General features: G+C 39.2%; 1 protein-coding gene across 2 annotated transcripts in view; it reads left to right on the top strand.

Annotated features, from left to right (window-relative positions):
• The window catches only part of LOC119857807 (toll interacting protein), a 55,499-nt gene extending 37,786 nt beyond the window's left edge, over positions 1-17,713 (top strand). The window contains exon 6 of one of the 2 annotated variants that reach the window (XM_038407237.2): positions 14,039-17,713. In XM_038407237.2, the coding sequence (XP_038263165.1) occupies positions 14,039-14,250 (212 nt within the window). In that variant the 3' untranslated portion in view covers positions 14,251-17,713. Of the gene's footprint in view, positions 1-2,952; positions 3,144-14,038 lie in introns of those variants that run through there. The other variant, XM_043517774.1, reaches the window with a different exon arrangement.
• Positions 17,714-18,295: the final 582 nt, after the last annotated feature.

Here is an 18,295-nt window from a genome sequence, read left to right as displayed (position 1 = left end):
CTGGTTCTCTATCTGGGCAAGATTAAAGGATGTGAACTTCATTATTATTCTATTCTTCTTTTATTGTGAACTACTTGTTTTACACCAAGCAATCAAATCTCTCCCTCAGTTTGGTCAGAGTGCACCTGGCTTACAATTTCACTGGTGCAAGATTCCACTGTATTCTCTAATCCTACATGAACTGAACATAATTATGACATTGTGTTGCCTATTCAGGAGTTATCCCCATTCTGGGACTTGTGTGGTGCCTACTAACACAATTTTAGCAGCTCAAATGTTTCCTGGACTACCTGTCTTTGAAGTCTGCATTTCTGATCATGATCTTGTTGGCTTGAAGACTGAGAGCCATGTATTAATGGCTCAGCCGTTGTATATAGTGTTCCAGAATGATAAGATAAAGGTATATCTGCATTTCAGATTCTTGCTGAAGGTGACCTGTGATTTCCATATAGGCAGCTTATCAGCAGGGAAAGCTAGGCTACATTGTTAGTAAGGTTTTAAGTTACTGCCTGAGCAGGGCTAAACCATTTTGTAAAACACCTAGATGGCTGTCATATTTGTAGCATTATCTTCACATGCTAGGAAACAGTAAAAATTTCCAAGCAGATCAGAATCTCTCTACTACTTCATGACATATTAAGGTACATTTTACCAGGCCTCAAATGCATGCCTCAAAAAGTCTCCATTGTTAAGAGATGCAAAGACACTACCTGATGGTCCATCCGTATTTTCATTTGAAATAACACTAATAATTTGGCCTGTAGATTAGATACTGAGGCAAACAGCCTTGCAATCGTTGGTCAGATAAGACCTTCCAGATCCACCCCCTTTATGTATGGGGACTTCTTGTCAATTGCCTGTACTGGGGAGTCCATGCAGAATGTGTTTTGAAGAAGGTACAGTTAGTTACTGTTATCTCACTCAAGGTTGTCGAGTCTGACAATGTATTGTTAGTGGAAGGAACTAAATATCAGTTGGGGTAACATCCTCTGTTTACTTGAGTGAGATTGGAAGGACATAGGTAGGATGCCCCATTTGGCACTTCTTCTCAAGAAGGTCCCTTGCCTGCAATCCATGCCATCAGTCATCTCAGAGCCATAGTTAGTATGGAAAATACCTTTTGTTTGTTTCCATACCGTCTACCCCGCATCCTTTTACCCCAGATTTTCAAAAGGCCACAAGGCATTTAGCCATGCTAGTCCTGTTCCCCTTAATGGGAATCATAAAGAGAACCTTACACAATAGGGTTTATGAAGTGTTTGTCTACACTGCAGTTAGACACCTGTGCTTGGCCCGTGCCAACTGACTTGGGCTAAGGGGCTGTTTAATTGTGGTGTAGGGATCTTGGGCTGCAGCCTGAGCTCTGGGCTTCTCCCACCTTTCAGGGTCTTAGAGCCTTGGCTCCAGCTTGCACTGCGATTAAACTGCCCTGCAGCTTGAACCCTGTGAGCCTGAATCAGCTGGGCAAGCCACAGGTTTTTAATTGCAGTGTAGACATACCCTTAATTTCTCCCAGTGAACTACATCTGGAATTAAGTTAATAGCCACTAGGTGTCATTCTGTTCCAGCAATGATCTTACAGACTGATTCCTAAGTGAAAGTTTTGGTGATGAGGCTTTTTTGTGACTGAAATATAGCTATAAATACTTCCTTCAGATTGGGTTGAAATGTCTATTCTATAAACTGCTATTCTTTATGGAAATCAGATTTTTTTAATGTGCTCAATTTAAATTTATGATTTTTTTTTTCTAATCATACTCAACCTGTTATCCGAAAGTCAAGCTATGATCTTTCTGGTTCATTCATCAGGAAAAGACTCTGCATTTGGAACTTAGTGCAAGCAGGACTGTTAATCATGATGTGCAAGCCAGAATAGAATCTCTCACTCCCTCAGTCTTTGTAGTACTCACTGGAGTAAAAAGTAGGAAAAAACTTGTTTGTCACTACAATAAGTGGATGAGACATAGGAAGAAAATGTTGAGTAACGAGGGGTCATTTTTACACTGTGAAGGGGGAGATGCGCGATACTGGTCTAGAGCAGAAAGAGGAATAGAATATTCCCCCCCCCCCATTTGCTGACAAAAAGCACCGGTGTGAACAGAGCTTTGTCAGCAGAAGAGCTTTCCTGCTGACAAAACTACCGCTGCTTGTTGGGATTGGAAGTTTTTTCTCAGCGGGAGAGTTCTCTCCTGCCAACAAACAGTGGCTACAATGCACTACACTTTTAGCAGCACGGCTGTAGCAGCACAGCTGTGTTGCTAAAAGACGTGTTGTGTAGACATAGCCTAAGTCAGAACTACAAGACAATAAAAGTGGATCATTAGGGCTCCATCAAGGGCATGGAGTATCTTACCAATGAGGCAAAACTAATCTTAGCTAATTGTGGCTACACCTTGTGCATCTTAACAAGCGATACCTTAATTTATGCAGACTCGTTCTTCTGAAATTGTAAACTCTTATTGCAGTGACAATTTTTTAATGAAAAGTTCTCTGATAGGAATAAAAAATGTAAAGCCTATTATAGTATGAAAGCTGAGGGTTAGTATAATAGTGTGCCACTTTGGATCTACAAGTCACCTTGCTTTCTTAACTTAGTCCACATTAGTATTAAATATTTGTATGAAGTGCTATAGGGATATGTTGCCTTTCATGGAGAAAAACTCACTGCCACAAGGAAATTGCAGTCTAGGTACAAAGCTTTCCTTCTGATCACCACTTCTGTAAACCACCTCACTATATCTTCAGGAAATCTGATCTGACTATTGTAACAAGTTGCATCTAATTAAGGGACACTGTGAAATATGAAGGCTGGGATCCATAGTCTAACAGCTTTGTATCTGAATTTGCCTGACTCTCATCCTTGGAGGGTAAACTGTTCATTTCCTGGTTTAAAAAAAAAAAGTAGATTAATGTTTCTTTTCCATGTCTTATTCCTTTCCCACCTATCCTCAGGGCTTGAGTACTTTGCTCTGGGTAAGTCTTCTGAGATCTTATCTCACCCCACCATATTGTATCAAGAATCTTTGCATGAGCTCATTGAAATTGCTTTTTGTTTGTACACAGCATATTGTACCACAGAGCATTGCACTTGGATGTCACAATACAAAAGTTTAATACATCTGTTTTAAGATATAAAGGCATCTTTGCCCTGTTGCAGGTGCTAATGGTCTTTGGATGTTTTATTTCTTTCTTTCCAGATACTTCAGAAATAGGATTAGTTATAGTCGTCTACAGGTAAAAAAAATTATTAGTTTTAGGATTTTTAAACTAAAACAGCATGTAAGTAGTAAAGTTTTCCTGTATACTGAAGTCATCAATATACAAAGGCAAGCTGTGCTGGCAAGATGTAGAACTAATTCCAAAGTCCTTGACAGCATCTGGTTCAAGTAGGCTTGTGGCCTAGTTCAGGTAGCAACTATTCTTAATGTCAACAAGCACTAATTTTGCACTTGTACGTTTTTATAGTGGGAGAGAGGACTATCCCAACCCCTGCCACTGTAGGGTTTGGGTTTTTTGTTTTTTTTTTTAACTGTAGGAGTGGAGGAGACTTCAAAAAATTCTTGGAAGCTCATGTACTAACAGGTTCTCCAGTGGCACATTGACAAAGCTTCCCATCCTTTCTTTCCCTTCTCCACCCCTCTTACCTTAACAGGCTGAAGCCTTACACCTTGCATTCTCATGGGTAAACTTTTTCACCACCATATGCCTTTTGGAAGCAATATTCATTTTGATTAGTCTTAGCTAAGTCATCTGATGCCTATTTCTGTGTGAGCACTACTCAAGATAGTTGGGCCTAGATTCACAAAGGTACTTCACCATTGTGATGCTGAGTGGTGCAGCACCCTAACTTTTGGGAGCCTAGAAAATCACAGGAACACACTGATTCACAAAGCCTGAGTTAGGCACTTAGGCTCCTTAATACTCGGAATGTGGGGAGAGAGGCGCCTTAGACCGCTGTTCACAAAAGCCAGGATGCTAGACAGGAGACCATCCAAACTAGCCAATGGGAGATGCCAATAAGATGGGTATGTGGTAAGTCCCTCGCCTCTCACTGAGATAGATGCCTCAGTTTGGACTGCAGGGGGTGCCTATCTCTGCTAGCGATTTTCAGCTGTGAACTCTCTAAAGTTAGGCATCTCTGGTGTTTTTACAAGAAGGTAGCCAGTGGAGGAGGACCTCTAGCTTGACTTTTAGCCCAGTGGTCAGGAAACTCATCTGCGATGTGGGGAAACCCCCCTCTGATGAAAACTGATTTGAACAGGGATCTACCACCTCTCATGTGAGTGCTCTAACCAGTGAGCTATGGGATATTGTAATATGGGAATCCCTCTGTTTCTTCTGTTGAAGCAATTCCACTGTGGATGAATAATTAGTTGTTAGATCAGGGGATTGGATTCTGGATCTACTACATCCTGGGTGCATCCTTTAACTACCAAGCAATAGAATCATTCTTATGGTTGTGTGTCCATCCCTGTGCTCTTTCTCCCCTCTTCCCATCCCCACTCCTAGTGACTAATTTATCCACAGTGGAACCCTAACCACTGGGTTACAAGTTATGAGGGAGGTCCTCCCCCAGCTGTTTTGTGTAAACTTGCCTGAGGTGCCCAATCCAGTAGGCTGTCTCTGAGATGCTTACTAGGCCCTGCGCACAAGTTAGCTGGTTGAACACCTGTCTTTCCTGGTTTGTGAATCATTCTGTTGCTTAGGTGGGAGATAGGTGCCCAGACCCCTAGAGTGAGGCAGCATGTGCATGCCCAGAGGCAGAAACATAAGAATCTACGGAACTTTTTACTGCGAAAACTTAAGACGCCGAGTGAGTTTAGGCACCTGTGGGATTCAGCATGAATTCTGTGAATCGCACTGAAGCCAAAAACTGGGACTTCCGCACCTAGGTACTTCAGTCTGTGTTTAAGTCTGGAGTTTAGATGCTGACATATTTTTGTGACTGTAGGCCTCAGTCACTGGTTTAACAGATGACTCCCTTTCTCTTGAATAGTTTGTCAAAGTGATATACACTGACGAACCCTTAATTTTGAACTCTCAAATAGATATTGTGACATCCTCAATTTGAACTTAGTATAAAAAGTCCAGTCCAGTGTCTTCATGAAGGGCTAGATTTCTTCTTAAGTCAAATGTCATTTACTAGCATCCTGAATTCCAGATAAAATGGTGTACATAAAATATAAAACAACTTGATCGGCTTGGTTCTTAGTTAGCCTTGCCAGAGCACCAGAATTATTGTGGGATTGGAGAATGTTCATGTTTTCCATAGATATCAGTTCATTTTGTAGTGAATGCCATAACTGGGTATGTTGTTGAGACAGAATGTGATGATCTAAAAATAAAATTATGGCCTGTAGTTTTTAGCACCACAAATGCTGACACAAGTGATTCTTTATACAAAACAAACATTTTGGGAAATTTTCAAAGGTATGAATGAATTAAGCAAAAATGAGTTGAATGCCATCGAAAAGCTCCCCCCAGTGGTGTTTTCAGAGAACTATTAAAATGGTATAGCTTGCAAGAAACTATTGTATGTAGAGTGTCATATTTCATTGTTAGATAAAACTTTTGAGAAAAAGAAATGAACATAAGGCACTTGACTGAACTAGAAACTAAGAACCAAAATATTTGTGTAATGCATTGTGTACGATCTGGATGAAAATTTTGCCCTTGCTGTTTCCACTGCTGTTCTTAAATGACCACAATATGCTATCAACTGACTTGCTATTTTACATGTTCATTTTTATATTATTGGAATGTCATTGTCTGTGCCAGCATGTTTCCCACTGTAGCCACACTGATGCTTTAGAAAACGGACTCTCCACTCTTAATGTATAATATTTTCTATATAATACTGGAAGCAAGAGCATAATGGCAGTGTGCAATTCCAGCTCCTCTGAAAACGTTTAATACTGTTATCTTCTATCTTGTCAGTGAAAAATGAGCTATTACACAGTATATGTTAAATGAAGTGGCATCTTACTGAGTCTTAATTTTATAAAATTGAAGCTACTTAATGTGTCAAGTGATTTTAGTTTAAAAAAAAAACAAACTCTTTAATCTTAAAATTTTAATTCTTTAACAGGAAGATTGTCATGTAAATGTTTTTTTATTTAAAAACAGTATTCTTTAAATTTTGAAAAACTATATAGAGACTATACAGTAAATGAGACAAAGTAAACTTTCATCATGGTATTAAAATATCATGGTTTATTTTTATGGTACGCAGTGTAGTTGTGCTTGGACTATTTTTGTGCACCAAATGAATTTAAAGTGATATAAAATTTTCAAAGCCGCTTGTCTGCAGTTTGTGCAATAATGAGGGAGAAGATGGAGTGTTAGAATTGTTAGGAAAGAAAAATAAATTAAACTCTATAAAGTTGAGAATACTTATTCAGTAGTGATTTTGCAAATGTATATGATTCAAGAGTTAACGTACTCTGACACAGTAGGAAAGGAAACTCTGGCCTTTGTGATTTTGACTAAGACAAGACATACAACTTTAAATTTATGGATAAGATGATCTGTTTCTATTGTTTCTGAATCACTTCAGAAACTAACTGGTGTGATATTGCCTTTTCTTTTTTGAGTAAGATGGTTACTGGTTGTGCTATTCACCTAATGCTGAATCTGTGTTAGTTTTTTTTTTTTAATGAATCATTGAAAACAGTTTTACAAGCTGTCTAGAAACTGGTGTTCTATTAAAAGACAACCTGTGGTTGAAAATTAAGGTTTTGAGGTCATTTTCACCCCCAGCTACTTTTTTGACAGTGATAGTCAGAGGCCAAATTATTTTGATTGGTTGGATTGCTTTACCCATATTTATGTTATCTTGTGCTATATGGAAGCCATCTTCACTGATGAAGACTTTAGACGTATACTTAGTTTGTGATGTTTGTCAGTTCTCAGTCGAGCTTATTTAGGAGGGGGAAGATGCCTGATGGGTAAGGCCCTTCATTTTTGTATTTTACTGATTTATTTTTCCTCCAAATTTTGGACCATTCAAGTACATGAAAATGCACATTCTGTTAAGATTCCAATATATTACGTAGATCTGTTTGTTAACAATAAATTAGTCTAAATGGAAATGTGAGGCTGTCTGTGATAGGAAGGCAATGTAGTAGAAGATACACATGCACAGATGCATGTGCATATGTGTATGTACTGTTAATATACAGTTCATGAAATCACAGCATTAAATAGCTTTTACTTTCAGTTCTCTTAGTTTATCTCTATTGGTTGTTTTCCCTTTCTTCCTGTCCCCCAGTATTAACCTGGACTTTTATCCAGAAGACTGTGAAGTAAAGTTTTTGGACCAATTTTTCACCTGGTTTTTTTTTTTGAATTTTTGTAATAAACATATATTCCTGGATGGGGGAATTTCCCCCCCCCCTCCTCCCCAAAAAAGGGCCTTTGTGATGGATTACTTAAGATGGATGAGTTTTAAACTGCTTTCGTATATCTTTGTAAAAGGAAGGCAGTGGAGCAAAACACCTTCTTAAAATCACTGAAAAAGGAGGAATGGTTGGAATTGGAACTCTTTTTGTGGTGCATTGGAAAATGTGGGTTCACTAACTGAATAAGATTCTTGTTTAACTCTTGCATGTCTTGGGTTTGTTTATGGAAAGCAGGAGGACTTAGATTTTATTCAGGTATGGCCATATTCATGGAGTAATGTAGTCTTAGTCCACAAATTTTCTATGGAAAGAGAAGAAGTGGGAAGCAAAATGCTAACTGAAAGATGTAGTTCCTGAAAAGTTTGTGCAGATGGCTGGCTTGCTTCAGGATTGTGATGTAGAGACAAGTTTTTGGTGGAGTTCATTTTTGGTAAGTTCTCTTACATATCTGAAGGCCCGTGCCAACTAAAGAGACCCTCATTCACTTGCTTTTATTATATTTTAGTCTTTCAGAAGTTACAAAATTCTTAATGGTAAAATGTCAGGTCTTTATCATCAATAAGGTCAAAGATGATGATTCTTAAGGAAGGAAAACTTTTACTGGCTTTTATCAGCATTCCCAACATGAGAGAGGCCATATTGAGTCAGACCAATGGTCCATCTAGCCCAGTATCCTGTCTCTTGACAGTGACCAATGCCAGGTGCTTCAGAGGGAATGAACAGAACAGGGTAGTCATCAAGTCATCCCCTGTCGTCCAGTCCCAGCATCTGGCAGTCTGAGGCTTAGGGACACGCAGAGCATGTGGCTGCATTCGTGGCCATCTTGGCAAATGCCATTGTTGGACCTATCCTTCAGTAACTTTTTTAGTTTTTTTTTTAATTCAGTTATAGTTTTGGCATGCACAACATTCCCCGGCAATGAGTTCCACAGATTAACTGCGCATTATGTGAAGTATTGCCTTTTGTTTGTTTAAACCTGCTGCCTATTAATTTCATTGGGTGACCCTTGATTCTAGTCTTGTGGTATTCACTTTATCCACCCCATTCATGATTTTATAGGCCTCTATCATCTATAGTCCTCCCTTAGTCATCTTTTTACCAAAATGAATAGTCCCAGTCTGTTTTAATCTCACCTCATGTGGAATCCATTCCACACCTTTAATCGTTTTTGTTGACCTTCTCTGTACCTTTTCCATTTCTGTATGTCCCTTTTGAGATAGGGTGACAGAACTGCATGCACTAGTTATGGTGTGGGCATACCATGGATTTATATAGTGTCATTATGATATTTTCTGTTTCATTATCTACCTCGGGGCGGGCAAACTTTTTGGCCTGAGAGTCGCATCGAGTTTCCGAAATTGTATAGTGGGCCAATTAGGGGAGTCTGCCTCCCCAAACAGCCAGGCATGCTCCGGCCGCTGCTCCCTATCCTACCCACCACTGCTTCTCGCCCCCAATGGTCCTCCTGGGACTCCTGCCCCATCCACGCCACCATGCAGCACAGAGCATTGGGTCAGGCCGTGGCTCTGCAACTGCGCTGCCCGTCAATAGCTCGCAGCCCTGATGGCGCAGTGAGCTGAGGCTGCAGGGGAGGGAACAGCAGGGGAGGGGCCCAGGGCTAACCTTCTGGGCCAGGAGCTCAGAGGCCGGGCAGCAGGGTCCCACAGGCCAGATGTGGCCTGCGGGCTGTAGTGTGCCCACCTCTGATCTCTCTCTTTCCTAATGGTTCCTGACTTTAACTTTTTTGACTGTCATTGCACACTGAGCAAATGTTTTCAGAGAGGTATCCATGATGACTCCAAAATCTATCTTAGTTGAATTTAGACCCCATCATTTTGTATGTATAGTTAGAACTATATTTTCCACCTTGCCTTCCAACATAGAATTTCATCTGCCATTTTGTTGCCCAGTCACCCAGTATTGTGAGATCCCTTTGTAACTCTTCACAGACTGCTTTGAACTTAACTATCTTGAGTAATTTTTTATCGTCTGTAAACTTTGCCATCTCACTGTTCACCCCTCTTTTCAGAAGGTATATGGATATGTTGTACAGCACTGTCCTAGTAAAGATCTCTGGGATACACCATTATTTTCCTCTCTCCCTTCTGAAAACTGACCATTTATTCCCACCCTTTATTTCCTGTCTTTTAACCAGTTACTGATTCATGAGGACATTTCCTCTTATCCCATGACAGCTTACTTTGCTTAAGAGCCTTTGATGAGGGACCTTGTCAAGGCTTTCTAAAAGTACACTATATCCGCTGCATCACTTTTCCACATGCTTGTTTGAACCTCTCCAAACAAATAAATAAATTGGTGAGGCATGATTTCCCTTTACAAAAGCTGTGTTGATTCTTCCTCAACAAATCATGTTTATCTATGCAGCTGATAAGTCTTTTCTTTGCTATATTTTCAACCAGTATGCCTGCTACCGAAGTTAGGCTTACTGGCCTGTAACTGCCAGGATTGCTTCTGGAGCCTTTTAAAAATAAATAAATAAATAAATAAATAAAATTGGAGTCACATCAGCTGTCATCCAGTCATCTGGTACAGAAGCTGATTTAAGTTGAAGGTTTACATACCAAAGTTGGTAGGTCTGCAGTTTCGTATTTGAATTCTTTCAGAACTCTTGGGTGAATACCAGCTGTTCCTGGTTAGTTATTACTGTTAGTTTTATTACTTGGTTCAAAGACTTCCTGTATTGACACCTCAGTCTGGGCTAGTTCTTCAGAGTTGTCAACTAAAAACAATGGCTCAGATGTGGGAATCTCCTGGGCTCTCATCCTATGCAGTGAAGACTGATGCAAATAATTCATTTAGTGTCTTCGCAATGGCATTGTTTTCCTTGACTGCTCCTGTAGCACCTTGATTGACCAGTGGGCCCACCAACTGTTTGGCAGACTTCTGGTGTACTTAAAAATGTGTTTGCTGTGTTTTTGTCTTTTGCTAGTTGCTCTTCAAATTCTTTTTTGGCCTGTCTAATTATACTTGATTTGCCAGAGTTTGTTCCTTTCTATTTTCCTCTGTGAGATTTGACTTCTAATTTTTAAAATATGCCTTTTTGTTTCTAAATGCTTCTTTTACTTTGGTTAGCCATGGTGGCCTTTTTTTGGTTCTCTTCATATTTGTTTTAATTTGAGCCTCTATTTTAGTGTTTTTAAAAAGTTTCCGTGCAGCTTGAAGGCATTTCACTCTTGTGACTGTTCCTTTTAATTTCCATTTAGCTTCCTCGTTTTTGTGGTGTTCCCCTTTCTGAAGTTAAATGCTACTGTCATGGGCTTCTGTGGCATTTCTCCCCCCACACGCATGCACACACACCAGGATGTTAAATTTAATTATAGTATGATTGCTGTTGCTGAGCAGGTCAGCTGTATTCACTTCTTGGACTGCATTCTGTGCTAAATCCTGGACTAAATCAAGAATTGTCTCTCCCCTGGTGGGTTCCAGGTCTAGCTGCTCCACGAAGCAGTCGTTAATGGTGTCTAGAAACTTTACTTTCGTATCCCATCCTGAGGTGACTTATACCCAGTTGAAATCCCCCATTATTATTGAGTTTCTTATTTTTATAGTACCTCTGATCTCCCTGAGCATTTCACAATCGCCATCAATATCCTGGTCAGGTGGTCAGTAGTATATACCTTCTGTTATACTCTTATTATTCAAGCATGGAATTTCTAACCATAGAGATTTTATAGCAAGATTGATTTATCTAAAATTTTTACTATATTTGACTCTCTGTGCTTTCTTTCTCAAATAGGGGTGTTCCCCCGCCAACAAGAGGTGTTCTGTCATTCCTATATATTTTGTGTCCTGGTGTTAGTCTCACTGATTGTCGTCATTCCACCAAGTTTCTGTGATGCCTGTTATATCAATATCATTATTTAATACCAGGCACTCAAGGTCGCCTATTTTAGTATTTAGACTCCTAACATTTTTGTATAAGCACTTATAAAATTTGTCACTTTTTTTAATTGTCTGTCTGCCATCATGTCATGTAACTGAATGGGACTTTCTCATTTGACAGTTTCTCTTTAGTTCCTACTCGTACTTTGTCTTCCCCTCTTTACTAGGCTATAGAGAATCCCCATTAATAGATCCTCCCCTGTAGGATGTCTCTGTCTGAACCGTGTGCTCCTCCACACCTGTCAGCTTTCCTTCAGCCCTTAATTTTAAAAACTCCTATGACCTCTTTAATTTTACATGCCAATAGTCTAGTTCCGTTTTGGTTAGGTCAAACCTATCCTTCCTGTATAGACTCCTCCTCCTTTCCCCAAAGGTTCCCCAGTTCCTAATGTATCTAAAACCCTTCTTCCTATACCATCACATCATCCATGCATTGAGCCCTTGTGGTTCTTCCTGTCCCTGCCTGGGTAGGGAAGGCTGTGCCTCCCCAAAGAGCTTGGTCCCGACCCATCCCACTTCCCACCCCCTAACTGCCCCCATCCCCTGCTCCCTGTCCCCTGACTGCCCACTGGCCCCCTTACCATGCTGCTCAGAGCAGCATGTCTGGTAGCCGCGCCGCCCGGCCAGAGCCAGACACACTGCCCTGCAGGAGTGCGCAGCCCCACTGCCCAGAGCGCTGCCCATGTGGTGGTGTGGCTGCAGGGAAGGGGGTACAGTAGGAGAGGGGCTGGGGGCTTGCCTCCCCAGTGGGGAGCTCAAGGGCCGGGCTGGACAGTCCCACGGGTCGGAGTTTGCCCACCTCTGATGTAAATCCTGGACTTTAATCTCTTACCTAGTAGCTTAAAATAGGCCTCCAGGACCTCTCATCTTTTCTTATGTCATTGGTACCCACAGGTACCATGGCCATCAGCTCCTCCCCAGCACTGCACATAAGTTTGTCTGGATGTCTCAAGAGATCTGCAACTTGCTTGCCTGGATTCACCATGCAATTCACCATGCTGTTCTCCTGGTTATAACAAATCCAACTGTCAATATTTCCAATGATTGAATCCCCCATTAACATTACTTGTATCTTCCTAGTAACTAAGATTCCTTCCCATGGAGGGAAGAGGATACACCAGTTAAATGGAAATTATAAGGGCTCTATCACTAGCATGTCTGGTAGTATGAATTGTTGCAAATTTTTGTATGCTGGCTCTTCTTGATAACAAAATCTTGTTCAGCAGCTCAAACTCTAGATTTTACAATGCTGTTGCAAATACAGCTACCACCTGACATTTTGGATCATGGAAGGACATTTTAAATAAAAATCACATCCATAGAATACCAGTTTAAAATAAATAGGGTCAGAAGAACAAATTAACTTCTCTAACTTAAAATAAAATTTGGTACAAAAAGGTTCTTTATTTTATAAGCTGCATAAGCAGATGTAGTATCCAGAAGTCCCCAGTCAGAAAGTTTTTTTTTAAAGTCAAATGATGCCTTGTAAAACAATATCCTAATTTAGAATGCAATTAATTGAAATAATTACAAATTCTTTACAAACGTCTTTAGTGCACCATTCTTGGCTACCAAGATGAGCTTAATAAAAATAAACTGTAACTTTGCACCTCTTTTAGCTGTGTTCTGAACTGTAGGCATGATTTGAATTACTTATAAGGTCATCAGATGGTAAAAACATACTTTTTATATGGCGCGTGCATGGTGGTTTTTAGGAACTTGTTTCAGAAAGCCCTGGTTTTAAAAATCCTCTCCACGTTGCACTGTAAATTTTTCTTTCTTGATTTTGACAGAACCGTGAGAACAATGTAATGCAAAAGTTCCAAAATTTCTCTGAAGTGGTTTCTGTCCTCTGCCTAAAAAACTGGAAGAAACAGTAAGGTCAAGGAAAGTGTCCATCTATAGGAATAAAAAACAGAATTCCTTTCTCATCATGCAGCATAGCTCTGATGTCACATGTTGAACAACTGGATACTATTTATGCGACAACAGACATGACCTCAAAATTCATGGGTTTTTTGTTCACTTATATCTGCTCCCAATCTACTTGGGAACAATGAGTTACTTTAATGCATTCCTTTTTTGATGTAATGGAGGCCATGCTCATGGAAATCCCCTTTTATCTGAGCTCTTTATTACTCTGGTCAAGAAACATGACTTCTGACATCAGACTATTGGTATAGGATCAGGGTTTGTCCTTAGTTTATTTTGTTTTCAACAATGAAATTTTATTGCATCGGGTTCATTAGTGTTATGGCCTTTATGTGCAACAAAAAGATCCTGCAAACCATGATATAAACCTATAAGAACTTAATAAGAGTGCGATCATTGTCTTTTTTTATTACGTTTTTTGTGTAGCCTGAAATCACAGTACGTGAGTGCTTCTTCTAAAACTGTAGAGCCTGCCTATGCTTGCCTTGTTTGTCTGACTAGGTCTTTGTGCGAGTAGGTCTTTGTGCCAAGCCCATTGCCGCATTCGCTGAGCACTTCCGGAACATTGTGCAGAGGGTAACAATGTGACTAGTATCAAAATGTAATGATAGGAAAAATCTTGTTTGCAACAGTCGGATGACTTCCCAGATATCACAATGTTTTTCCACCTATAAATAAAGTCAACAATTTTCTCTGAAATATGTAGTATAAAGGGCCTTTTGTGCATATTTCATTTGATCAAGAATAAACATTTTATTATTCATGTAGGAGGAATCTTTAATTTCCTCTGTTTTTGTTTTCAGGAATGCCTGCAGTCTGTAACCCAGGCATGGTACCGGTGGCAGTACCACCTCCAGTCAACCCTCAGCACGTGTGTAATGAAGAGGATCTGAAATCAATCCAAGACATGTTTCCCAATATGGACAAGGAAGTAATTCGTTCAGTGCTAGAAGCCCAGAGAGGGAACAAGGATGCAGCTATCAACTCGTTACTTCAGATTGCAGAAGAGTTATAGACCCCAACCCCTGCATTGTCTCTGTTCTTGATGCCACCTTTATTTTGACTTGCCAAGCCAGGAATTTAGGTAGAGGAAGAATTTCCTAACAGATTCCTGTGAGCATTCTGTCTGAAAGAGCTTGTACCCCTTTTTCTCCTTGGATATTTGCACATTTTTTTCACTTTCTCTTTTACAGTTTGTTTTACATATGTTCCACAGAAGCTTTTTTGTTAATACCAGCCTTATCATATGTGGCTATATTGCTTTCAGGGGGTGTGTGTGTGTGGGTATGCTGCTTTTTTCTTCCTTCTCTCTCTCTCTCTCTCTGTAAACAAGAGCGTGTTCATATGATCTCTCTCAATACTATGCAGTACAGGATTTACTGCTCTGTCTGTTAGATGGAAGAGTTATGTTTTCTGGGAGTTAGATTTTTTTTCTTTACATACTGCTTTTAATAAAATGTTTGTTTCAGTAAGCCACCTGTTTCTGCCAGAGATATAAAAAATGATTACACAATGCCCTTTGGTTTGTCCTGTGGTGTTCAGTTATTGTTGTGAATAGTCCAACTATTCTTAACATAGTTTTAAATCTACTAACAAGCTGGCTTTCTTGTTGTAGCCTTTAGTGTTTCTAATTAGGTAGCCCCACCCACCTATCCTCGTGATTGGGCACCAAAGCAATATATATATCTTTCTTTGGCATTTTGGGGCTCAATCCTACCATGTGATGTTGCTGTACTAGTGAAATCTGCAGGAGATGGTTTTCTAGATACAGCAATACACACTGCATCAGAGGACAGGATTGGGCCCTAATGTGTTCCTGCAGTTACTTGCACTCTTCTTGCTTCTACATTCCTGTGATTATTCCAAAGGATGAATGCAGAAGGAAAGATTTTTATACCTGGAAAATTATGTATAAAATAAGCATTTAATTATTTAAGGAGCTGTCTTGTCATAAGAAAACATGGGTTTTGGGTTTTTTTAAGTATCGCATTTATGATTTAAGAAGAAACATGCTACACTCACTCCTGTTTTTCAGTAAAACGGTCTTTTTGCATGGAGAAAAAATTACTTTTTAATGAGGAAAGGTGTTTTGGTAGTTCGGAATACAGAGTAGCAAAGAGCTGCAGAATCTTCAGAAGGTATAAAGTATTTAAAGAACTTGTTTCGATGATTCATTGAGTTACATTGATCTTAATTAATTCAATTGAATTGTATGCATACAAATATCAAAACTATCTTGAGATAATGGAAAATCTGACATATCCTAAATTGGCAGACCCTCATAAAGGGGAAGGACAGTGCATACAGTCATTGCATGTGTTAATGTGTATGCAACATTGTAGCACAGAATTGCAGAGCCTCTGGAGAGGGAACAGATTATACCTGTTTTGATAAATTTCTGCAGCTTCTTAATTTTTTTTAAAACTGCAAAACAATGCACTTTAAGTAGTATGCACAAATTTATTTTCAATAATGTGCAATGTCACTGTTCTGGTTTTTGGTGGTGGTTTTAAAACTGCTTTACAATACTTTCTGCAATAGCCATAGCTTGTATTTTCTTCGTGTTTGAATGTACACTTGAAATACAGGATCTCGAGTGGTTCATGAGAACTTTAGTAAGCAGGTTTGGAATAAGGAAAGAGCCTTTATTCTCTCTCCTTCTCTTTTTTCTTCTTCCCTAAGCACAAGATTCTTCTATATTTATGAATAAACTGCTTTCCCCAATATCTTTGTTTGTGTGGGGTTGGAGAGTTTTTAAATACAGTACCAAAATTGCCCTGGTTTTCTTTCACTGGTTGATTTAAAAAAAAAAAAAAAACGAACAAAAATCCTTTTTCATGATGTCAGACATTCACTTGTTAGTTATGTCAAAAATTCCCCATTGTCTTAATTGGCAGACTTACATCTTGTAAAAATTTAGTTGTCTTCACATTCTCCCACTGGTTTTACATTTTCCTAAGAATTCAAGGCTACAGTCTCTCTCTGCATTTTACCTGCACAGCCCATTACAACTTTACCTTTTGCGTCTCTAGAAACAGTTTTTTGTCAGGAAGCTAGCCTTGCTCCTCTTATTCGTAGCCTGTGTCATCACATGTTAATCACAAAACTCAACACTAGATTGAGCATCTGGTTTTTATCTTCATAGCACAGTGACTTCTTGTGGCATTGCCAGCCTACATTTTAAAGCAAAAGATGATCATCACTCAAGTTCTTGGTAAAAATTTAGGGATGAGTCCCTTGCTATAACACTTGTACAAATGGTATGAATTGCTAGGGTAGAACAATTCAGGGAAAATGTATATAATAAAGATTTATGTATAGTTACTTGGAGTCTACACTAGCAGATTTTTCTAAAGCAAGTGGTCATGGTTTGATTGATAGTTGATTGTGTCTGGGAAAGTAATTTTGCTGTCACCTGAGATTGTATTGCTAATTCTATTATGGCTGAAATGTAAGCATAGAACAAACAGCTCTGAGTGCTCTTAATAATTAGGAGGAGGAAGTGAGTGTTTGAATTTCTGGGGACCCTTACATTTTCCATGGGACCTCTAGACCTACTGGAAGTCCTTTTTTGTAAGATGCATTTGTTATATGAAGTGTAGCAGAGAGAAGCTGCATAGATTGAAGGTGGGTAGTTTTTAGAAGCAATATGGCCTATAAGTTGGACTCTATGGGAATAAAATATACAGTTTTCATATTAAGAAATATTGACCTGGGGATTTTAATTCAATGGAGGCTCAAGCATTATGCATGTGAAAAGAAGCCTCCAAGATGCACTACTGTATTTTTTGTTATTAAAATTAACAAGACTAAATCATATGCCTACTCAGTTTTTTTCTATATATACATATATATATATCCCATCACAATTGTTTTGCTGTTTTTTGTCAGTTTCAGGTCTGAGGGATTTTGAACTGGCAAGGAATAGTTAAAGCTAGCAGTTGAGAGTCCAGAAATGCAGAACTGAAAGGCAATACCTTGCTGGGATTTGTTTTAAATTAAATACATCACACATTCTGTTGCAGCATGTGACCTATATGCTTCATTTAATAGAATAATGTGTCTTGATTGTACTTCTGTCACACTCAGCAGCTTACAACCGCCTGGAACCAAAGCCAGCTGTGTAATACTGGCATCTGCTAAAAGTTAGTGTTGTTCACACTAGCTTCAATCCTGCCAAGGGTCTGCACTGGCTAAAGACAGGAATATGTTTGTCTAGCTAGATCCTTGCTTCTTTCTCTTCAACCGCTGTTCTTATTCTTGTGTTGAAGGTACCGAATGTTTTCCCTTTGCAAATATTACTGCTTGTGTTGGTTGACATGTAATACTGTACGGAGGATGTTTTTGCTGTAATAATTCTGGAGGCATTGTTTCTCACTGTATTGAGGCCCAGTGTCAACATGTTTTTTCTTTTATTGTAAAATACACTGATTTTTTTCATTCTATCTAATTTAATAAATGTATCATGTATACCAAAACAGAAGAATCAGTTCTTTGAGAGAAGCTATACCTCTTAACTTATATACATTGAGACTAAATAATCCAGCTTTCAATTTCTGGGGTCAACGATCCAAATAAAAATGAAGATAAATCTAGGATGGTGTGAGAAATTTTTCACTTCAAATGTTTGTAAAATCTTTTAGCACCATGCTCAGTTTCTATGCACATCACTCTTCCACTTGATGAGTCCCTTCATTTTCTAATACCACAGTTACTTGATTGTAGATTGCATTTGAATTCTTGTAGAGATGCAATCAGTCTGCTGTTAGTACAGTAAGTGTTTAAAAATGTCCTACGATGGCTGCATGCACCATTCGTAAACAAAAATGTGTACATCTAGAAATGAAGAACGTAGGATAGACTTACAGGAGGGAGCACTCTGTCATGGGATGCAATGACTCTGAAAAAGGTTTGGGAGTCAGAGGAAAATCAGCTGTACATAAGCTCCCAGTGCAATGCTGTGGCCAAAAGAATTAATGCAAATCTACTAATGGTGTGTGTTTGTTCTTACCGGTATTTTAGATGCTATTCTATTCCAAGAATATTATCTTCATAGTTAT

This window comes from Dermochelys coriacea, chromosome 6 (assembly GCF_009764565.3).
Source record: "Dermochelys coriacea isolate rDerCor1 chromosome 6, rDerCor1.pri.v4, whole genome shotgun sequence".
Classification (NCBI taxonomy): domain Eukaryota; kingdom Metazoa; phylum Chordata; order Testudines; family Dermochelyidae; genus Dermochelys; species Dermochelys coriacea.
The sequence above is the reverse complement of the archived record's forward strand: the minus strand, read 5'-3'. Positions and strand labels throughout refer to the sequence as shown.